Source organism: Equus asinus, chromosome X, assembly GCF_041296235.1.
Source record: "Equus asinus isolate D_3611 breed Donkey chromosome X, EquAss-T2T_v2, whole genome shotgun sequence".
Lineage (NCBI taxonomy): Eukaryota > Metazoa > Chordata > Mammalia > Perissodactyla > Equidae > Equus > Equus asinus.
The window spans coordinates 114,721,361-114,745,950 of record NC_091820.1 but is presented as its reverse complement, the minus strand read 5'-3'; the positions used below and the strand labels follow the sequence as shown (position 1 = coordinate 114,745,950).

Genomic DNA, 24,590 nt, shown 5'->3' with positions numbered 1-24,590 from the left:
CGGCTGATAAAAAGAAGAACCCCCTCCCAACCAAACAAAAATGACAGCGATCACACACTAACAGACTGCAAATCACTTAAATCATATTTTGAGTGGTGTATTATGGTAACCTATAAATAACTAATTGCGTAAAATTGCTTTAGTAGTTTCTAGATGGCAGCTTTAATTAAAAGCACCAGAGACATTTAGAAGTTTAGAAATGGATGGCATGTAATTTGCCCTTTTACCAACCATAAAATGGTAATTAAGGAATTTGATTCACTTCTTCCTATTAAAAGTTTTATGAGAATAGCAAGTTCCTTCTAAATACAGTTTCTCTGCAGCAGAAGGTAGTACGTTTGCTTTATCAGTCTTCTCCAGCAGGGTAAGATGTTTTAATGTACAAATTCTTCAGAAGTTAATTAGGAAATTTCTTTCAATGTAAAATGTTTGTTTTTAAGGTTCTGAAACATGAAACTGTATTAGAGCTAAAGCTTTGATCATGGCCCCATATTGCTCCACCATCAATACAAGATGGCCTAGTCGTTTCAAGTTTACCAAATGCGTGGAGCTGACTATGAAATCTAAGAAATGAGGAAGTCGTTTCCTGGTGATCTGGCATGCTTTGCTGATTCTTGAGTGAATCTAAAGTCTACAGTGTGTTGACATCCCAGAGAGTCTAGAATGTTCACTCCACAACAGAGGAGTCATCAGAAGATGTTTTTAACTTCACTGATCCTCCAGCAATACTGGATGAATTAGCACGTATAGAGTGTAAAATTCAAACAACATGCAGCAAATCCGGATGTCTTTGGAAAGCCGTGATTTTAACATCATCACAGGCTAAAATACAGCTGGAAATGGAGCCAGGAAACCCATTTTTATTTTATAACTGATCAATTGGTTGCATTTTTTGGCCACTTCAGCCCAAGGATTATAGATGGCGCCACACAGGGCATTTAGACCAGCATTTCAAAGGCGCTGATGACTTAAGTTATTTGCACATAAGAAAGACAGCTGCTGGTTTGGGTTTTTTTTTAAGTCAAGCAGATTCTCTAAAGTTATCCAAACTGGATGAACTTAAGCAGAAAACTGGTAAAATAGGGGATGTTTGAAAGGTCTCCTCTTCATTTCCTCTCTCAGTGACTCCCCTTGCTAACTCTGAGCCCATTCCTCCAGCCCTCAGCCTGTCTTCCCCAGATAGAAATCCAGCCTTTCCTCTTCCCTCTCCCCTGATCAGAACTGGGTGGGCATAGTAAAGTGGTACACTAAAGGGGGATGGGACAGTGGGAGGAATATTTTATCACTGACATTGTTTAGAATTTCCAGTGAATGGTGATAGTAAATACAGACCTACTATTCATCAGTTTTATTATTGTTTTTAATATTTCTACCGAAAATGCACACGCCTTAGTGTCTGCACCCAAGGCAGATCACTCCCACAGCCCCCAAACTTGGCACACCTCTGCAGGCATAAGGAAAGTGCTCACAAAATAATATTCAGTGGAAAGTTTAGGAAACAAAGCTGTACTGTATGCTGCTACATCTGTAAGGGTGCACATTTAGGGTATACACAGAGAGAGAATAGTTTGAGAGGAAATTTATCTAAATGTTAGCAGTGCTAACTGCTGCCTAAGGAATGTTGAGTGATTTTATTTTCTTTAATTTTCTGAGCGTGTATTATTTTTATAATTCAACAAAACATAAAACGTGTTATTTTAAAACACATGCACACACACACTGTTCTGTGCTATAGCCAGTCTCTGAGGACTCAGGTTTCTTTGCTTTCATAGATGACAGCTCTCCAGAAGGGGTGTCATAGTACTGATGGTTGACAACCGGTTACTCTCATCTGAGCGTGTTGCTGGAGACCTGCTGCATGGGTGAAACCATAAGTCAAGGGAGAGACCTAAATGGAAGACATTGAAGGAATCCTGGCAGGCTGATAGTAAAAGATATTTTAATTACATTTATTATCTTTTAAGAAAAAGAAGTTTAAAGAATAAACATTAAAATGGCCTATCATCTCACCATCTAGATAAGCCAAGTTGATATGAAACAAAAACATAAAATATATATCTGTGGTTTGAAAGTTCAAACTCTATAGAAAGGTACAGAAAGAAAATTCCAGGCTTCTTTACCACAAACGCCCACACCCTGGTCTCTCTCTTTAAAGGTAATCAGTGTTAACAGTTTCTTGTGATTCCTTTGAGACCTTTATGTGTATTTTTCTCTTACATAAAAAAGTCAGGGGCCGGCCTGGTGACGCAGCGGTTAAGTGCGCACATTCCGCTTTGGTGGCCCAGGGTTCGCTGGTTCGGATCCCGGGTGCGGACATGGCACTACATGACAAGCCATGCTGTGGTAGGCGTCCCACATATAAAGTAGAGGAAGATGGGCATGGATGTTAGCTCAGGGCCAGTCTTCCTCAGCAAAAAGAGGGGGATTGGCAGCAGATGTTAGCTCACAGCTAATCTTCCTCAAAAAAGAAAAGGATCATACCATATAGGTTAGTCTTCACCCAGCTTCTTTCATTTAATAATATATCTTGAAGATCTTTCCATAAAAGCATGTACATATCTACCTCTTTGTTTTTAAGAGCTGTATGATACTACAAAATATACCATAACTTATTAAGCCATTTGCTTCTTGATGGAGAAGGTTTTTTTTAAAATCTTTTGTCACTACAGTGCTGCATTGAACAATCTAGTTCACATATTTTGGAGCACTTTTCTGAGAACATACATAGGGTTCATTTTTAGCAGTAGTAGATATTACCAAGTTGTCCTCCCAAAAGAGTGAACACGTTAATGCTGTCACCAATAGTGTGGAAGAGTGCCTGTTTTGCCTTACCTTCAGCAGGTATCTTGTAGCTTGCAGCTTTGTTTTGAATTTCTTTAATTATAAATGTAGTTGAGGGTACTTTCATCTCTGTTGTGACCATTTGTATCTTTTTCAGTAAACGTGCCTTCATATCCTCTGCCCATTTTTCTACTGAACTGTTGATCTTTCTGCTTTGGAAATTAAGAAATGCATCCCTTTGTCTCTCATATGTGTTGCAAATATTTTCCAAGTTTGTCATTTTGCTCCTTTTTAACCATACAGAAGTTTTCTAACTTTATAGAGTCAGATTTATCAACGTGTTTCCTTAAGGTCTCTAACACTTTGTGTCCTCCTAGAAAAGCCTTCCTGTAGTAAAGGTATTCTTAAGGCAAATGGACAGGCTTTTCAACGACCCTTAAATCATACTATGAGTCTTTCCCTCTTGGACCCTGTGCAATTTGGAAAACTTAGGAAGTGTTTAGAGTAGTTAAAAAAAAAAGACTTTGGAATCAGGCAGATAAAACTGAGCTCAAATTTATTACTAACATCTCTACGCCACTGTTCTCATCTGTAAAATGAAGATAGTGGACCTACCTTCCTTATCAGGTTGTAGAGGATGAAATGACTCAATATGAGTTTATCCAGTACCTGGCACAGATAAAGTACTGAATAAGATATGATGATGAGGATAATGATAAGTAAATAATTTTTAAACTAATAACTTATTAACTGGATTGTTTTCAAAGCTAGCAATATACATTGTGTTTTCAAAATTGTTTAGCTGTATTTAAATTTTCCTCTGTCAAACTTTGTTGACTATATATACACAGCCCTAATTTAATTGTTTGCAAAATATGTTGTCCAACTAAAGGAAAAAATGCAACAATGTATTTGAAATACTTAAAGAGAGGTACTGGTGGGAGCTTGGCTGAAGAAAAATGTATGAAAAATCAGAAGTATACATGTGCTAGGATGTCATTACAGTACAAAAAATGGAAGGAACCTAATAATCCATCAAAAGGGTTCAGTCAAATGAGGGAATATTACACAAAAGTAAAAATGAACTAACTAGATCTACATGTAAAAACATCAATATTTACAAAACACGAGGTTGCATGAATAAAAGAGAGAATTACAAAAGAATATATATGGTGTGGTATCATCAGCCTATTTTTTATTGTGGTAAAATATATAAAACACAAAATTTACCACTTTAACTATTTTTAAGTGTACAATTCTGAGGCAGTAGGTACATTCACATTGTTGTGCAACCATCACCACCATCCGTCACCTACATGAGTTTTTGAAGCATAAAAACAATATTTATATTATTTGTGGACATATACATATGTATAAAATGTATGAAAAACATGCATAGGAATGATGACACTAACTGCAGGACAGTGGTTACCTCTGGGGAAGGAAGGGAAAACCGAGTAGGGATAAGGACGTGGGGCTTTGGGGGTTTTTTTAAGAGGTATAGGAAGCAAATGTTAACATCTATTAATTTGGGTGGTAAGTGCATGGCAATCTGTAATACTATTTTCTGAGTTGTCTGCCATTTGAAGCATTTCATAATTGTAAAATTTCAAGTCAGAAGTAGAGTTTAGAAAGCAACTTGCAAATTTATACCTGACAATTCCACTTTAAAAAGTGATTTTTCTTTGTTTGTTTTAAATAAACCTTTCACTCATACAGACATGATATTCAAAATATTTAACAACCTGTAAGGCACAGATCACCCACTTCCAAACAAAATTGGCCATAAAACCCCTATGAATAGCAGCACAGCATTGTCTGATCTAGCGCCAGAAGGTGAGAGGATGGCACAAAAACACTGGGCAGGGCTACTAGGAGTTGGAGTCAATTCCATGGCACCAACAGCACCAAGGCACAGCTACCAGCATATCAGAGCATGCATCAGCTTTGGCCCTGGAGTGGGGTCTTCAACACCCCCTACAGTGTCCAGCATTAATCCATTATTTTCTGAGCTGATTGGATTTGAGGCTCTTCCGTTAGCTACAGAGCTCAGCAACACCTCTAGTACATGTCCATATGTGGAATTCCCCAAATGGCTGACAGGGAGCTTGCTCAATATTAAAGAACCTCAATACGAGTCAGCTTTATCATTGACCAAAGATAGTCTCCATTTCCATGGGAATGAGTCCTGGCCCATTTAAAGTTTCTCCGTGAGGAATCAAAAGCTTAATAACTTAAATGTGAGGTTATCTTCAAGCCCCAAATATCAAAGCCTAGCCAGGAAACCCCAATGTTATTTGCTCTATTTTTCTTCCAGTTTAATTTACTAGCTGTTCCATTTGGTTTTTCAAAAAGCTTGTTAAACTATGTAATAGGTTTTTGGGAAAAGGAAGGTGGGTAGGTGCCCCATTTTACCAGTATTTATCCAGGAAAGAAAGCTGATTGCAGCAGTAATTTCCCTTAGAGAGCAGGAATCGTTCTTCATTTTGGAAGGCATCACTAACCCAAGGAAATTGAAGCCATAGTGATAGATTGACAGGTCAGCTTTGTCCCTCCCCAAGCCAAAGCCCATCAGAGTGGCTCCTGCCAAGACTACCTACTTTGGTTTCTATAATCTTGTCTGTGTGCTCTCTTGAACAAAGTAAAATCAGAACTGTAGGCAGGCTACTACCCCAGCCCTGCTTTAGGACTGGGGGTCCCTGAAAAGGTGCCTTCTCACCTTTCCCAGAGTGGTAAAACTGGGGACAGTGCTGGGGAAAGTGGTCTTAAGAAGGGCTACTTTTAAATCTTCTGATTTTAGCCTGTTAGGCTTGAAATTTTTGAGAAATCACAGATCCACACTTAGCACCCTCAAAATCTTTCTTCTTGTATTTTTTTACTAATGCTGGGCACTATTTTACTTCTCAAGTATATCTGGTCTAGTTTTAACAGCATGCCTTTATTCCAATAATCTATTTTAATGTTAAAAAATTTAGTCAATCAATGAATGACCAAAGCCAGGACCTTCTGAATTGGCCCTAAACTGATATCTTCCTAGTTCCGAGAAATGCTAGAGATGTTTGAACAGTTGAATTAAGGAACTATTGCAGTTACAAAAATGATATCTGGCAGTATTTCAAAATGCCTCAGTGTCCTTTTGTTTTACCTCCTTTATTAGACTCACTGGCTTTTATTGATTTGTTTTTTTCTAATTCCTCAAAGCTTTCTGTTTCTAATATAAACTTTAGTCATTTATTCTATAAACATGTAAAGCACTCCTGTATGGCAGGAACTATGCTAAATGCTATTGTCAAACTCTGCAATGTAACTCTCTTGTTAAAACAAAGACTTTCTAGTTATCAAACAGGTGTCCAGAGATGTCCAGAATTAATACTTTCAACATACTTAACAGGTGTCAATAAGACACTAGTGTCAATGATCCACTATACTATTTATAAGACTCCCACTAGTTTTAGCTACTCTGTCAGACCCGCACCATGCTTCTGGTAAATCTAGAAAGAGAACCATGTTCACTGAGCTCCACTGTTTCGTTCAGCTTCTCAAGCAGAAAACAATCTGGTCTGCATTGGGAAATTTGGAATTATAAGTGGGTAAAAAGACATGGTCCCTGCCAATGAGTGGAATATGATCTGGTTGGGGAGATAAGAGAGGAATCATTAGGGGAGACTGTAATCCAGGATTAGGTTGTGTGATGTAAACTATAAACACTCCAGGGACCAGAGAATGGAATGCTGATTGGGATTTGGAGAAAAAGGAAGAGAAAAATGAACAGAAGGTGGAAGATATGGAGGAAAGGAAAGGAAATGAATCTGGAAAAGGGCTGCCCACATGGGTAAAGATAAACTGGGAATTGGATTCTGACCTCTATTCCTGATAGGTTAGGTTAAGTGAACTCAAAAAGGAAAAAGAGATCCAAGAATAAGCCAAGGAAGACCAGGTAAGGCAGTAGAGAAGAAAGAGGCAACACTGAATGGGAAATGAATGACTCAGCCCTTCCTAGGAAGGTTGGGGTGGTCCTGAAATGGATTTGTTAAAATGACCCTAAGTCAGTATGTAAAATGCATTCTGGAGTCCAGTCAAAACATCCCATGCTCTTAGTTACAGGCCAGGCTTTAGATTCGCAACCTAATGACATATTATAACTGTTGAGAGCCTCATTTCTACACATCTTTTCTAATAGGCTCAGATGTCTACCATCAGACAAGATGAATGACATTATTTGATACAATTGACAAGGAAATACCTCCATCAAGATATTTGCAAGTCTTTGAGTCAGTTTGTATGCTGTAATTATTTCGGCTAGACTTGTAGTGTCTTGAAAGATGAGCAGGATTTGGATACTAGGAGAGAGAAAGGGCATTCCACGTACGGGGAGCAGTGCAGGCAAGTAGGTAGTGTTGGGAAACTGAAAGGTGTGTTTCAGAGCCAGGGCATACACAAGTTTGACTGGAGACGTAACACAGGACCCTGTACAGACTGACCATCACCATCAGTGTGGTGGAGATGCTGACAGAATCACACATAGGGTTCCTGCCATCTAAGTCAAGCCATGCTGAAGCAGGTAATTATGTAACAGATAAACCACGGCATGATGCCAGAAAACTAACAGTTAATCAAAAACATAAATATTAACACCACCTGTGTTAACCTTTCAGAAAGATTTCACAGAGAGAATAGATTATTTTTTAGATTATTTTATTTGATCTTTACAGTAATCCACTGACATGGCCAACTCAATTTTTATTCTCACCATTAGACAAAGGCAACCAGAGGACTAGGAGAGTGTATAAATTTTTGAAAGTCACAGTCAGTCTCACAACCAGATCTCCTAGCTTCTACCCCTAGACTCTTTTCCTCTTCCTCTCATATCTCCCATGAACATGTCTAGGTGATTGAATTTAGAAGCAAATAGGTGGGGAAATGGCCTTGGAAGCCCCAATCTCAGTCAAGACAAGGCTAGAGAAGTCACTAGCGCCCTTTGAACAAGGCATCCTAGTTATTTTTAATACCTTTCAACATAACTTTGTGCCTACAGATTGTCAAACTTGTAGATCAGAGCATGGAAGAGAAAAAGTCAAAGGAGTTGTTTGTCTCATCAGACAACTGCTTTGGCTAATTTTCTTTTTTTACTCAGCTGTCGTATTTGTGTGTGCTTGTGTGTGCGCGCGTGTTGTTGAAATCGTATACTCTTGATTGAGCTCTCCTAAGTGTCACTTAAACTTCCATTTAAAAGGTTTAAAAATTGTATTCACACAGTGTTCGTTACCGTGCCTTACCTTTTGCAAATGACTGTCTACCACTTCTGACTTTGTGAACTTCTCTTTCAGCATTAGCTTCATTAGTCAAGATGTATGGATGTTGGAAGAATTTTAAATGGGCCTTCTGTGTTGTTTTTGAATGGGCACCACATGCAAATAACTATCCTACAGAAATTTTCATTCTTCTTGGGTTAGCCCACTTTTGTGAAGAGTAAGCACTGTCATGCTTAATTCCTCATAGCCTGCTTTTATTGAGTATTCAAGCCAAGGTATTCTACTTAGTTTGCTTTTTTATTAGAACCTCTTGGTTGTTCACATACCTTGAGAGAAACTCATTTTCCCCAGAGTGTAACAACTGCAATTAGTTTTTTGCTGGTCCATGGGCAATAAATGAACTTTCCCTCCTCAGGCTAATTGTTCACATAAGGTTCTTGTGAGACTGTTTGTTTCCTTAGAATGACAGAGGCATTTCTTCAAAATGTGTCTGAGTAGTGTCCCAGATATCATTGCTTGATGTTTGAAGATTTTGAAGGGGGGGGGGGATATAAAATATTCAACTCACATTTGGTAAACCTCATTTATCTTAGCCTATTTGTACTGAGTCCCCTTAAATCTCAGCCTGCAGGCATCTTTTGAGCAAGAACTCCAGCACAAAAATAAAAAAAGAGATGTAAATTTCGATTTGAACTAGAACCATCTACTTACCCCAATCTCTCTTACACACACACACACACACACACACATATACCCCCTACCTTTATAAAGTAAAGAAAAATAATTCACACCATTATTAGTGTCTGGTATCAAATAAACATTGAGACACCACCACCACCCCCAGCCCAGTGTCTCCCTGAGCCAATTGCACAGCATGTGGCTTCATTTATTTGATTATCTGCATAAAAACTTTAGCCATCTTATAAAAGCTTGAAGGCTTTTATACCAATAATTCAATAGTACAGTACTTCCCTAAGGTAACAAAATTGTTTTCAACTACTGCCTTGTCTCTATGGTGAATCTAACATAAGGCACTCTGCTACTGACAAGGGGTACTTAATGCTTTGTGGACTTAAATCTTCTACTATGTCTGTCCAACACAGAAAAGCCTAAAATGTTGAAGCAGGGCCTATGTGGAAATCTTTGTCTACGATTCTAGGCTTAGCATAGTCGCTTTCAGAAAGAATTATAGCAGTGGCTGAGCAATTAGGACACCACTTAGCACCATTCTAATACTTCATCTTCTTCAAAGTGCTTTCATTTCATTGGCTCTTGTGATCTTCACACCATTTTACCCTGTGTAGTAGGTAGTATATGTGTTAGGAAATCAAGATACTGAGTAGTTAAATGCCTTAGCCAAAGTCCTACAGCTAATCTGTAACAGAAGTCAGCCTTAAACTCAGATCTCTGCTTTCCCTTATGTAGTCCATAGTGAAGCAAATTAAGGCAAAATCATGAGGTATTTCTGTTTCCTCAGAACTCCTAAGATGGTAAGATTGGGAGAGGTCACAGATATAACACACAGTTGTGTTGACAGAATAAAGTGGATTTTTGGGGGAGCCTGAGCTATTCAGTGTAGCTATCTACATGCATTGAATTCATTTGCAGTTAATAAATCCATGGTCCTTATTATGTTTGCTCTTAGCTTTCAACCACCCTTTTCCCCATAATCTAGTCATCACTGATTGATAGGGGACTGTATTCCCCTTAAAGGTCTTTAGAGAAAGAGATTACCATTGCCTCTTTTCTAAATTCATTTTTAGAGAAATTCATATGCAGCTTTTCACCTCATGGCATGCTTTATTTGATTCAAGATAAATGTGCTTCATCTATAAATATGTGGCAATTAAGTCTATAATTCAGCAAAGGCTACTGAATGTTTGTGTCCAGTTCTGTTGGATTTGAAAGACCAGAATGAACTGGAGTCTGTAAGGAAGGCTTCCTGGAAGAGAAACATCTTGCAGAAGCCTTGAAAGATGAATAGGATTTGAGTTGGGGAATGGAATAGTTAGGCCAAGCTAACAACTACAGTCATGTGCTGCATAACGATGTTTCAGTCAACGACAGAACACACATATGATTGTGGTCCCATAAGATTGGTACCATATACCTAGGTGTGTAGTAAGCTATACCATCTAGGTTTCTATAAGTACACTCTAGGATGTTCCCACAATGACAAAATTGCCTAACAACACATTTCTCTGAACATATCCCTGCCATTAAAGGACCCATGACTGTATATATTTAAAAAATTCCGTATGATCTAAAGGGCTTAACAAAATAGTAGTTTATTTCTTGCTCATGTCACAGTCCAATATAGGTTTCCTGGTGAATAGGAGGAATCCCTGCTCCAAGAATTTACTCAAGGAACCAGGCTCCTTCTATTTAGTGGCCCCTCAGTTTCTTAGGCCTTGGAGTCCTCCACTGGATGCTTTGCATCCAGCCATCCTAAGGGGAAGGGGTGATCCATAGAGAAGCTCAACAGAGTTTTGTTAGTGATCAGGCCTGGAAGTAGCATACATCACTTCTGCTCACACCCAGCACTACAGAGGAAGCTGGGAAATCTAGCTCTATTCTCAGAAAGAAAAATAGATAGGATGACCTGAACACATAGCTTTGTCTCTGCCATACTTATGTGGGAGGGTTTGCTGAAGGAAGGTTGAAGAAGATAAGGGTGGCAGAGTAAGAGCAAAGTTTAATTCAGCTTGGAAGCTTACTTTTCTGGCTTGATTTGACTAAATTTGATGAACTTGTCACAAATTTTGAGTTTTGATCTTGGTAGGATCAAAGAAGCCTGCATTCTTAGCAAGTATTGTATCATTAGCCATCCAGGTATTTCATTTCCCAGTGATGAGAATCACAACTAGATTTGATTGATTATCTTTGGTTTCACAGCACTTATACCAAGACATAACTTTTTTCAAATAGATTTTATTTTTAGAGCAGTTTTAGGTTCATAGAAAACTTGAGCAGAATCTTTATACATTGCACCTACTCCGTATGGTACTCTAATGGTGGATACATGTCATTATACATTTGTCCAAACCCATAGAATGCACGACACCAAGAATGAGCTCTAAGGTAAACTGGGGACTTTGGGTAATAATGATGTGTCAGTGTAGGCTCATCAGTTGTAGCAAATGTACCACTCCAGTGCAGGATGTTGATAGTGGGGAGGACTGTGTAAGCGTGGAGGCAGGGGGTATATGGGAACTCTCTGTACTGAGACGTAACTTTTAATGGCAGAGCTACAGTGATTTATTCTAAGTTCATGGATCTTCTCTGCTCATAGGAGCCTCTTTACTGACCGTATATTCATCCTGATTGTCCTCTAACAATCATCACAAATTGGCAACTCAGGGAATAAATCCAATTCAAAGGTAGAATTCATTGGTCCACACTGTGTCTTTATTTTTAAAAAAGATTGAATGCGTTTGGGGGGACATGCTCTCTTTAGTTAACCTTAGTTTCCCCTAGAACCTATGTAGTCTAACACCTGGTCTACCTTACCAATTTATGCCACCTGCCTGACCCCTGACGATATACGAGTTTGTGATACTTGTTTCTGGGGCCTCCTTTTCATGTGGTAGATCATACGATAATAGTCCAGTTACCAAAATCCTCACCACATAGAAACTGAATGCTTTCACAAAACTCACCAGCTTTGTGTGGATGAAACCACAGAACATCTTTGAAGGATACTTATGAAGAGGTCCAGGAGATCTACATGAGTATAAGAATTCTTAACAATTTTTGAAAGGGGTCCTGTGTCGCTTTGACAATCTAAGAAAAGCAATGGACCATCTCCCCATGACAGTACCCATACACAAAACATTCTGCAGATAAGTTCATGGAGTTTCTGAACCCTCTGAAACCAGTCTGTATGCCACTCCTGTGGTAGAGTGATTGATAGCCCCATTTAGGCCTCTTGGGATAGTGATTAAGGGAATGGACATTGAACTCAGACAAGCATGAGCTAAATCTAGCATATGCTAGGTAGGCAAACTGGAGTTCGTCATTCTACCTCTGAACCTCTATTTCTTCATCTAAAAAATGATGTTAATAATATCTATTCCACAAGGCTGCTGTGAGGATTAAAAGAGAAAGTGTATGTAAAGGATCCTGCACAGTGCCTGGAATATCATAGTATTCTCAGCAAATGAAAATTATTATTATTTAGTGATATTAGTTATCCTTCATGGGTTTTTGATGGTGTTTACCTGGATTTCACACTAGGCTCATCAAGAATTCAACATGGTCCTCCAAATTTCTGCTTACATGTCACTACTCAGAAATCGTTTGAGACCTTTATCTCCCCAGCCCCTCCCCCAAGGCTGCTTCCATGGCACCTTGGACTTGCCCCAAACTAGTGCTATCGCAAGGCATTGTACTGCCTGGTTATCTGTCCATCTGCCCCACCAGTTTCTGCACTCCTTAAGGCCAGTGCCGTGTCTGTTTATGTTCTGCTGCATTCCTGGTACCTAGCACATAATAGGGGCAAAATAAATCTTGAATAAATTAATAAGTAGGGAGAAAAACAGCTTCCCCAGTAAGCTATTAGAAAAAGAGTGGCTGGTGGAGGTAAGAGAGCTTTTCATTCACTCTGCCTTGGCCTGAAGGCTAAAGCTTTGAGGGGATCAGAAGGAGCTGAAAAGAAGACAAATGCTAAAAACTGGCCTTGACTGTCTTTCGACCAGAATGTTTGGTTAACTAGCCCACAAATCTACTGTTCCCTCTGATAGCTCTGAAGCCCTTTAAAGTACTTTCTGAGTCATGAAAGAAAGGACATTCCAGTCAGTAGAATATTAGTTTGAATGCTTATCATTTTTAATTTGTATTTAAATTCTTTGGAAATTGACCTTTACTGTTTAGAACATACTGTAACTTTTTTATTAAACAGAATATCCGATTAAATAACTCACACTATTCACTAGTCATGTGATATTACAGCGAGTTTATTAGAGTCTCTTATTGAAGAAATCCTGTTCTCATTGTTAACCACACAGTGAAAGCATCTCAGCTGGTCATTAAGCTCTGCCTCCGTCTAACCCTAGTGACACACAGATATTTGTAATTCCTCCAAGTTCTAGAAGCTCCATTTAGTGGCTCCCCAGCAAGTGAATTTAACAGGCTTCTTGTGCAGAAGCAACTTAGCCCTTTCTGACCCCAGTGAGTAATTAAGTGGGTAGTAGTTAGATCAGTGGAAGAATGGACTTTTCTGCCTAGTGGAGATTTTCCATATAGACCAACATATGATACCAATTTTCAGAGAATTGAAATGCACATAAACAAAGCAAAATATTTTAATCTCTTTTTGTTTTAAAGGGCACTCTATGATCAACAACTAGTTCCAGTTACACAATTCAGCACTCTCAGTATTGGAGATTGAGCTGGTGCCGTATTACACTTTGGGCATGCTCTCAAAGTTTATTTTAACCATTTATCTCTGTATCATAAAATTAAAGAGCAGATTGTGGCAGGAAAAAAAAAACAGTATTTTAGTTTTGTGGTGGCTAAGTCTGTAGATGGAGAGAATTTTATGACTACTTCCAAAGCTTATATTCTGAAAGAAGGCTCATTTTTGATATAGAAATGGTAAAAATGTGGGTGGCCTCAACAGCTGTAATTTTTATAAATTAAGTACAGAGATGCCGTCTGCCAACATTTGAAATTGGCGTTCTGTGCAGCCAGAAACTCTGATCTTCACTGTTATCTAATTTGAGATTTTAGTTACTATTTCCAGGTTATTAACCTCCACATCTGGACTCCCAGTGATCCCCCATCAGGATGCCCCTGCTGCTTCAGTATTGATCAGCAGCGTCCTCTTTCCCAACAGGTGATAAATTTATTAGTAACTCTCCAGGCTGCCCCAGCTTTAGGCAATTGTCTTCTTAAGAATTATGGTATTTATTCGTTGGAGGATAATAAGACAAGGGAAGAAGTCAAATAATTTCGCCTGTAATTTGCAGCTGTTTCATACAGAGCTATGCTTCACAGAGAAAAGAGACTGCAGTTCAGATATTATATAATGTCCCCTACTTTGCTTAAGACATTGTGAATAATTTTTTTACAGGATGCACTTTATTTATGAGCAGGTCCCTCCATAGAAAGAGCTTGTTAGGGCTTAATGCTGATGAATGGAGACAGCACCATTCACACTTCCAGGTTATGGTCTGTCAGTGCTTTCATTATATGCACTAACTTATAAGGATTTATTTATTTTCTCACAAATGTATAAATGTACTCCAAGCTAAACATGCTGTCTGGACATCTGAGCCCAATGTTTTCCTTGGCGGAGGTGAGGCGGTGTGGGGACTCAAGCTGTTGTTTGCTATTCTTCCCATCTCCACTCCCATCCATCCTGCATCACTGCCTAACCTTGTGGTAATATCAGAGATCTATATATTTTTTGCTTGCTCTAAAAATAAATACTGTTTAACATTTTAAGCCCTAAAGTGGTTTTCTCAATGCAGTTTGATTCCTTTCTTATCCAAAGACCATCCCTTCAATTGTGTCTTAAATGCTAATGAAAATGCTGTCAGTAAGTGGTTTGGTTAGTCAGTTAGGGAAGGAAAATGAGAGGAAACATAAATATGTACATATAAAATATGCCTAGCTGTATTAATAAAGCACACAGTCTCTAAAAGCCCTCTCTACTATTTCCTTCTCAACTCCAAGCATAAGCATAACCCAATCAAATTTAATTAAAAAGTCTCAAGGAAAAAGGAGTATTTTGTAATTTGGACCATGATAAAAGAAATTGCTGTACAAATATATGAAAGGAGACTATCCTACAACTGTCAGCCAAATAAGCCCTGAAGGCCAATCGTGAGTATTTAATAAGCTCATCCCTGGAATTCAGCTGACATGAACAGAGAGAGAGAGAGCAGTTCACACTGCTTAGAATTTCACAAAAATTAAAAGTGGGGAAATCATGTTTAGTCCAGGATTATCCTCCCTGGATTGGTACAAACTTTGCCCTCTTATGAGGATGAGGAGTGTAGTAGTCAAGGAACAGAACTGTTCTCCGTGCTGTCAGAATAAAGATGTAAGGACCTCCCCACTGTACTGGTTTCTGTGGGAATACATTTATTTCTCTATACCTTTTGCAAATCTGCTCCAATTTTCAGGGGATTAGATTCTCTAAATTTACTACCTCCTAGTTAGAGCAACACTTTGAAAGTATTCGTCTTAGTTTCCATGTACCTGGATTCTTTGTCCTTTAGCCCTCACAGAACTTGGCACAGTGACATTCAGTATGTGTTTGTAAATAATTCTTCACATCATACACATCAAGCTTATCTGTTCTCAGCCTTCCTCTCTCCAGACTTGAGTCTTCATCTTTCAGTTCATTATCTTATGAAAACAGCCAGATTTTAAATTTCACACTCAGTGATATTTAAGGCAGACGTCATAGAAGGTGATCCCAAATCACAGGCCTACCACAGACCAGACCAAATTCTACGCATTCAGGAAACCGATTTTGCTGAAATACGGACAAAAATAAAAAGCAGATGTACCGCTTGGTTCATCCTCAGTCCAAACGTTCTGGAGATGAAAGAAATGTTCAAGTGCCGTCATCCCTTGACATACTCAATCTTAAAAGTCTTTTTTAAAAACCTCCTTAAAGGTCCTTATACCTCTAAAAATGAGAAAGGGGCTTATTGACATGGAATTTCCCTTGTTTGGACATGCTGGTTTCCTTGGAGAGCTCACCAAAACATAGATGTCTTTAGAGGCGTTCAGGGGATGTTGAAATGAATCTGTGACTTTTATAGATGTTAAGGATTCATACTTCATGAGGAACATCAGGATTAATCAAAGTACACTATAAAGCTGAGTCTTAATATTAACCTCCTGCCAACGAATTGGCTCATCTAAAAGCAGTTTATTAAGTTGAGCTTGTAAACTGTCCTTAGATGAGTTCACTCTGCAAGGAAAATTAGAGTGGTGTGCGTGCATGCCCACACACACACACTAATAGGACATACTTGTTATCACAGATGTTCCTAACTTTAACATACATTCTGAGTTTCACGAGGTCTGAATAAAGGAGAGGTGGGAGAAGACTAAATTGTAGACGAGTTTTAAAGTGATGCCGTGTGGTTATTTTCAAGAGCACTGTCAAAAGCACCAAGGAAAGCAGGAGTTGAGCCATATGTTCTTTATATGTGTCTGACACTTTTTAAATGTATTATTTCATATGATACTTCTGACAACCTAGGTGTCGAATAACCAGCTCACCCAAGTTTGTCCAGGACTATCCCAGTTTTAAAGCTGAACTTTGCCTCACTGCCAGGCAAACCAAGATAGTTGGTCACCTTAGCTAGGTAAGGCAGGGAAAGATTATCTAACACCAATTTCCAGCTTGGGGGCATAGTTTCCCCTACACCACCAACGAGCAATTCTCCAACACCAGCTGGATAGCCTACAATTCAGCTCAGTTCTGACACTACCTACCCAGAGATAGCATCTGATCCCACAGATTAAGGGTTCAGTCCTACAAGACTTCCCCCTACTTCAGACTCCACTCAAAAGTCCAGGGTGTCACCTGTGTTTCTAACCGACCAACTGTAGATTGGAGGTGCCAAGGACCCCCTCTTCGGTTTCAATTAATTTGCTACAGAGACTCACAGAACTCAGAGAAACGGTTTAGTTACTGTATTACCGGTTTATTATAAAAGGATATAGCTCAGGAACAGCCAGATGGAAGAGACGCATACGGCAAGGTGTAGGGAAGGGATGAGGAGTTTCCATGCCCACTCCAGATGTGTCACTCTCCCCAACTTGCCACGTGTTTGCCAACCCAGAAGCCCTCTGAATCACATCTTTTTGGTTTTTATAGAGGCTTCATTACAGAGGCATGATTGATTACATCATTGGCCATTGGCAATTGATTCAACCACCAGCGTTCTCCCCTCCCTAGAAATCAGAGGGTAGGACTGAAAGTTCCAACCATCTAATCACATGGTTGGTTCTCCTGGCAACCAACCCTCATCCTTAGATGCGATCCAAAGTCATCTTATTAACATAACAAAATACACCTTTATCTCTCTTGCCACTTAGGAAATTCCAAGAGTTTTTGGTGCTCTGTGCTAGAAATGAGGATGCAGACAAAATATATATATTTCTTATTATAAATCATAATATCACAGGCGGGTATTCTTTCGCATATCTTACCAAAGAGGAGGCTGGAGAGACGAATGACTCAATCAAAGTCACACATCAGTTGTAAGTGGTATACCAAGTATTAGAACCCAAGCCTTCTAATTGCTATTCTACATTTTCCAAGAAACCAGGATGTGATTAACATAGTGTGTAAAAACTACTACTGTGAGGATTTTATTGGCTTTTATTTTTCCTAGAAGTTTAACCATTCCCTTTGTGACACCATGATTTTGCTCTCCAATCCTCCTCTTAATGGATAAGACAGAGAAAAAACTCAGTCCAGTTTATCAGAATTATTATAGACTCTGTTAACTGAGTGTGAATTGATGAAAATCATTTTAATGCTTTCCAAGTCAGTTATTTCTAATGCAACTATGAAAATAAGCAGTGGCCTGTTCATCTGCACCCTAAAGGAAATGTAACATATGCTGCCTCCTCTGTCTTTTCCCATTTATCTTAAAGAGGACTTTTTTTCTTTTTGTGGGGATAAGCAAGTAGCAGGGGGTTGGAAAGGTAAAACTGGGCAACACAAAATTATTAGACCTGGCTTTATCTCTGCATGTTACATTTTGTCATTTCTTCTCAATACACAAAGAAGTGAATGTGTGTCCAAACAAACCTCTCCCATTACTGTCCTGTCTGTGCTGAGCAAAATTGAATCCATATGTCTTTACAATGACTTTCCATTTCTATGGCTTCTTTCAAAATACTGATCTTGGTGCAAATGTGGCCCACTAGACTACTAATGCTCATTTGCTCTTTCCCAACAGGCATCACAGTTGATAGGCATGGATTCATTTACTTTGTGGATGGCACTATGATTCGAAGAATTGATGAGAATGCTGTGATCACAACTGTAATTGGCTCAAACGGTCTGACTTCCACACAGCCACTGAGCTGTGACTCAGGAATGGACATCACTCAGGTAGGCACCAATGGTTTTCAAGTGTTATCACTATTTGGCATCATGGAAATGGATAACAATTTTCTCATACAGAAATTGGGTAGAAAGGAAGCCTGGTGTATCTATTATAACACCAGGTAGCAGAAGTTTCTCTTTATGTAACTTACTTTTTTCTTCCTCAGAAAAACTAAATTGGGAGAAAATGGTAAGCTGGGAGGGGAGTGATGCTAGGTGGAATATTGGCGTAAGAATTGGGGTAAAGTCTCTCAAATTTGAATTAATTAGAGTGTAAGGCCAATCTCATTTATTGAATATTTTCCAAGATATATAATTTTATTATTTTTAAATAATACAATAACTCACATTTGGAAAAGTATTGACTACTAAAGTCTTTAGAAATATTTCTTAATGAGTATATGAGCATGACTTCCTATTCATGTGTATGAAAATTGCTATCTCTAGGGTGTTTGAAAGTTTTAAGTAAAAGTAATATTCCCTCTGAGATCTATTTTACATTTATTCACTAGAGCTTTTTGCCAGTGAGAATAAAAGGGGAAATTCAGTGTAACTCTCACCTGGGTCCAAAATTCTAGTTTTACCACAATTCTACAAAATTAGGATTAGACATGAAGAAAGATTAAGGAGCATGCAGCACAGTCCCAGCAGCCTGTGGATGTCTTTTTGATTCTGCAGACACAAGAGGTTGGTGTGTAAAATGAGAGAATAGACTAGACAATCCTCAAAGGGACTTTCAAGGTCTAATATTCCACAAATCTTTGACTCTGATGAAATAGATTATCAGATAATCTTTTCAAATGAATTAGAGTAGAAGTTGAGAGTTTTAGGATTGGTTAGATGTATCAGGGAGGATGGTTTTGACTGCAAATAGTAAAATATGTATCTAAAAGTAATTTAAACAATGTTTCATTATCTCACATAGTGAGATGACCAGAGGTAGGCAAAGGTGTCAAGAGATTTCCTTCTTGTGTCACATTGGCTAGAATCAACTCATATGCCCATGCCTTCACCAATCACTAGCAAAGAGGAAATGAGATCTCCAAAACAGATTCAGACCCTCTGGAACTGGGTCACCTTCCCTGAGCACATTGCTACCTAATTCTTGAGCCAAAATCAGGGGTCTGTTAACAAGGAATGGAGGATTGCTGTTGGATAGGAAACTAGTGATATTCTCCACAGTTAGAATAATTCTGTTGCTTCATTCTTCATATCACCTGAAAGCTATGATAACAAGGAAAGTAAAGTGAATATACCACTCAGAAACCTTGCTTTAGTCATTAGCTCTAATGTCCCCTCCCATCTCCATCCTCCATGCATAAAATACTAGAAATGCGCCTATTTGGGGGTTACTTCTTCTCTATGTGCCCCTGCCTCACCCCAGAAACTCAGAAAATGGTCAAATATAGTCAACTACAAAAATCAAGTGGGAAGTGGAAGGCCTGGAAAATTTACAAAGTGAATGAACCATTCTTAAGAGAGATTTGGGTGGATCAGGCTATCAAGTCCTAGAGCAGCCTAACTTTCCATGGTGCAAAATCCGGCAGAAGGCAAGGAAAAGGAGCATTATTTATGGCAGTAAGGAAGGGTGTGAGTGTGTTTATATGGAGGAGGGGGACGAAAGAGACAAGATGCACGTGTATGATTCACTTGTGGGATATTTTTAACTTAAATTAGGACGCTTAGTGTTGCAATCAGTCAACTCTAAACAACTTATCTGTTTCTGTGTGGAAAACTTATGCTGAAGAGAGAATTCTTTGTCTAAATAGAGCAAACATATGATCCTCAGCACCATGAGAAGGGTTCTTTCTCACATGACGCTTTGCAAGCCATAATTGCCACCATAAAAGCTACCTCGTCTCTCTCAGGTTGGGATGTAGAGTACAGCCCATTGAACAGGAGCCCTGGTAACCCGGAGCACATTTTCCCTGTGGCATTTCATTCCAGGCTTCAATTCTCCTGACACTCCCCCTTCCCTTTTCCTTATACAACTTCAGCTTTGGAAAAACAGTAGTTTTTTGTGTTTTTTTTTTTGACGGGGGGGATGCGGAGTTGAGTGGGGGGATGAGGTGGGTGGTGGGTGTTAAAAACCAGCAGGACTGACTGGGAAAGAAAGCAGGCTTCATGTCCAAGTTATTTGGCAGCTATCTCTGCTGCTGTCCACCTTTTCCTGTTTCGTGCTTGAAGCACCCTAAAGAGTAACTAGGGTTTTTCCTTTTAGGCTGGCACAGAACAGTAAGTCCTTACTGATCGCTACCTCGGTGTCCAGATTATGACCCTCCACCTTTATTAGGTGCTTGCTTCTCATGGCCCTATTTCCTCAGTCTGAAATTTATATCTACTGGTCCAAATCCCATTCCCCACCCTCCTCACACCTCACCTTTTCCATGGGACCCTCCCCTAATGGTTCAAGTTCTCACTGTTGTCTCCTTCTCTTACTGAAATTTAATATTACCACGTTTAATATGTAATCTGTTCTCTGTGGCCAAACAGTGTGTCCAACTAGCCTCCCAAGGTAGACTGTATGTTCTTTGGACATGCATAGTAAGTGCTTAACAGGCACAGTTAACATGTATACTGATACCAAGAGGACGCCATGGTGCAAAGAATATAGAGAAGTAGTGAGAGATGAAGCTAGAGAGGTAAGTGGAGATGATATGGTAAAGGAACTTATAAACATGATAGAGTGGACAATGGAGAGCCAATAATAGCATCAAGCAGAGAAATGCATTTTTAAAATAGTATTAAGCTTGGAAATTCATTTTTAAAAGATCATTAGCTGTACTATAGAGAACTGAGTGGAGAGAAGCAGTGTTAGAGGCAGTGAGACCACTTAAGAGACATTTGAAGTAATATAAATGTGACAAGGACGAAACATCAATATATAAATGATTAGCACCTTTTCATGGGACTTCCATATAAATTAAATTGCTTTCCAATGTTTTTCTGGATGTTCAGATGATATTTCTTTGGGATACAACTCTGTGATGACACTGACCATGAAGTTGCTCAGCTTTATCTGGGTCGCATAGGCAAGCAATGATAATGGCCAAATCTAAAGTGTTAGCAGTATGGGGGCTGGCCCCGTGGCCGAGTGGTTAAGTTGGCGTGCTCCGCTGCAGGCGGCCCAGTGTTTCGTTGGTTTGAATCCTGGGCGCGGACATGGCACTGCTCATCAAACCACGCTGAGGCAGTGTCCCATATGCCACAACTAGAAGGACCCACAACGAAGAATATACAACTATGTACTGGGGGGCTTTGGGGAGAAAAAGGAAAAAATAAAAAAAAAATCTAAAGTGTTAGCAGTATGGATTAAGAAAGCCAGACAGATTAGAGAAATATTGGAGCTAAAATCAAAGAACTTGCTGGCTGACTTAATTCCGGAATTAAGGAAGTTCTTGTGTGGTGGTACCACTTACTGAGATAAGGAACATAAGTGGAGGAGAAGCAGGTTTGGGTGAGAGGTACATGATGGGTTCAGTATGGGGCATGCTGAGTTTGAGGTGCCAATGTACATTCTGTTAAATATATTTGGCAGGCAATTGGATATAGGTCTAAAGCTCAAGGCCTGAAATGGAGATTAGATTTGAGATCATCAGTTTACACATGGTGATGACAAATAGGGGAGTAGATGAAATCCTCCAGGGAGGGTGCATAGCATTTAAAAAAAGGAAAAGCTTAAGACCAAACTCCAAGGATATCGGTATTCAGGAGAAGGCTGAGGAATGGGAGCCCATAAAGGGGCTGAGAGGAAGAGACCTGACAGGTGGGAGGAAAACCAGGAACGTGTGTTTCAAAAAAGCCAAGGGAAACAAGCTTTTCAAAAGGAAAGGAATGGTTAATATCAAATGCTGCTTAGAGGTCATGTAAAATGAGGTGTTTTTTTAAGAAGCTATTTGGTTTGACAGCATTTGTGACTCTGATAAGAGTGGCTTTGGTAGAGTGCTAATTAAGTGGAGTCAGATTGCTGTGGTAGAGTGGGAGGTGAGGAAAAGGGGAGAGTGAAAATAGTTCACTCTTTTGAGATGTTTAGCTGGGCAGGGGAGGCTTTGCCATGGAAGTAAATCAGCTCGCAGGTGTGTGCAAATCAGCACCCGGGCGTGGCACGAGAGGACGAAACTTGGAGCACAGGAATGAAATCAGACAGATGAGTGGATAGAGTGTCTACCAGGAGGAAGCCAGTGTGTGGCACAGCTTCCCAGATGCTCAGCCTCTATAGCCAGAGTTTCCCCTGTCTCTTTAGAAAACTGTGGCATAATAGGGACCTATATTTCCTATGACTGCGCTTAAGAACATGGACTGTCTTCAGCTAGAGGGAAGCAAGCTGAGTAGGGAGCTTCATAACACCTTCCCAGAGCAAAGCCCCAGTTGTTTATAGTAGTACTTACAGTGATCCAGCTGAGCTTACACAGTGCTCAGTTTCATATTTCAGTAAATCAAAATATATTGATGGGTAAGGGTGGAGACAAATGTCTAAATGAGAACACACAGATTCTGCTGACAGGAACAGACAGGAGAGAAAATAGAGGCCTGTGCTGCAGCATGAAGATTTGAATCAGACCTTTTGAAGAGCTTACTGATTCTAAGACCATGTGGCAGCATCATACATTATCAAAAGATCTTAAACAGTCCCCACCTTTTGAAACTTTTAAAGCAAATGTTGGATGGCAATAATCTATGAATGTCGAAATACAGACCTCTCTGGAGTCAAGAAGATGGATCAACTGTTTTCTCAAGGTCCCTTCCAACTCCATGAAGATTTCACTACAGAAATACACAGAATACACAGAAACAAGTCCTAAAGTTCCTTGTTACTTTTCCTACATTTCAAAACTAAAAGATCCCAAACAAGGGTGGGCCCATCCGCGCTACCATAGTACATTTGGAAGCTGGGAAGTGATGCAGAGAACAGTCCTCTCTTTCTTACTTACTTTTATCTTCTGCGCTTTTCTGAGGCAAACCTGAGCCCTGGGAAGAATCAGTCCTCGATAGCTTACCCTAATCTTCAGTAGATCATGATGTCTCCCTATGGTGATTCTAAGAATAACTGCTACCACTTATTGAGAGCTTACTATGTGCCAGGAACTGTTCTAAGCATCTCATTCACACTGTTCCATTTTATCTCCACAACCCAGCCACCCCTGAAAGGTAGATATAATTATCCCCACCCACAGAGAGAAAACTGTTGTCAGAAAGATTCTATATTGTGCTATGACAATAGAGCTATTAAGTGATAGAACCAAGATTCGAGCACAAACTTTCTGACCCCTACTGTACATTTTTCCAACTTCTACATTTTCAACCACAATTGGAGATGACCAAATATCATCGTATTTAGTGGGTGAAAAATGTCATTTGGTTGAGGAATATGCTATTTATTCACAGAATGTGCGTTTTGTGGCACTTAGGAAATAGTTTAATAAAATCTAATCATCTCCAGAAATGAAATTTACTTTGACAATAAAATCAGCCATTTGTTCAAAATCAATATCTTTTTTGATTTACTGAAATGTGAAACTGAACTCTTGGTATAAATTCTGAAGCATAACTGCCCTTTGTAATCACCGCTATAAACAACCAGGCCTTTCACTTCAGGAGATGAGTTGATTATGAAGAGATTGGGATCTTTATTTCTGTTGCTGCTTTTGAATCATCCTGCTCTGGTAATTCACTTCCATCTCGTGCCTGACTAGAATGGAATTGGGAGTTAGACCAAGTGTCTTGGTATGATAGCAAATTTGAGAATTGATTTACTCCTTGGAGCCAGCCAAATGCTCTCCCCAAAATCAGCCTAATAGCAGATACACAAGCAACATGGACCTTGTATGCACAAATAATCCTGTTGAACCACTGTCCATAAGGCACCCGCTTTGAGGTGTTTGTCTAGAGTGTCCAATATATAACCAGTCCTCCATAAGTGCTTGTTGGATCATCTGTATATTCCCCAGTGGTTCCCAAAAGCACCCATTTGTCAGATGGGCTTAACAGGTGGAGGGAGGCATCATCCACGGTTATGAAGGAAGGACAGTAACTGGTTCTTTGGAGGAGCAAACTTTGGCCCCGTGCATTTAACCTATTGAGCTAGTCTACTGGGAATCCTATTCCTCTTTCCAGTCATTTGATGTTGGACTTTCCTCCAGAATATTCTCATAGCAACAGTCCAACCTCTCCTCAATGCCTCGTGATGAAGAACTCCCTACCTCCTCCAGGCAGCTCATTCCATCTTTGAATGTCTCTGACTGATGGAAAGCTCTCCTGGGATTCCTTTAACTTTAACTTTTTAATCTTCCTTTAACTTTCACCATCTAGTCTTACTGCAGTTCTTTAGGCCCTGTGTTATTAATTTAATCTGTTTTCTATGAACCAAGCACTATACTAGGTACTTTCATATATGTTATCTTATTTAATTCTCATGATAATCCATCAAGGTAAGTATTATGTTCCCCTATTCTTAATAAACATGAAAAACA

The 24,590-nt window shown here is 39.4% G+C and overlaps 1 protein-coding gene across 2 annotated transcripts in view; it reads left to right on the top strand.

Annotated features, from left to right (window-relative positions):
- Positions 1 to 24,590, top strand: part of TENM1 (teneurin transmembrane protein 1) — a 748,343-nt gene that overhangs the window by 657,156 nt on the left and 66,597 nt on the right. For both annotated transcript variants that reach the window (XM_070502852.1, XM_070502851.1), the window contains one exon: positions 17,972 to 18,126. In XM_070502852.1, the coding sequence (XP_070358953.1) occupies positions 17,972 to 18,126 (155 nt within the window). The remainder of the gene's footprint in view (positions 1 to 17,971; positions 18,127 to 24,590) is intronic.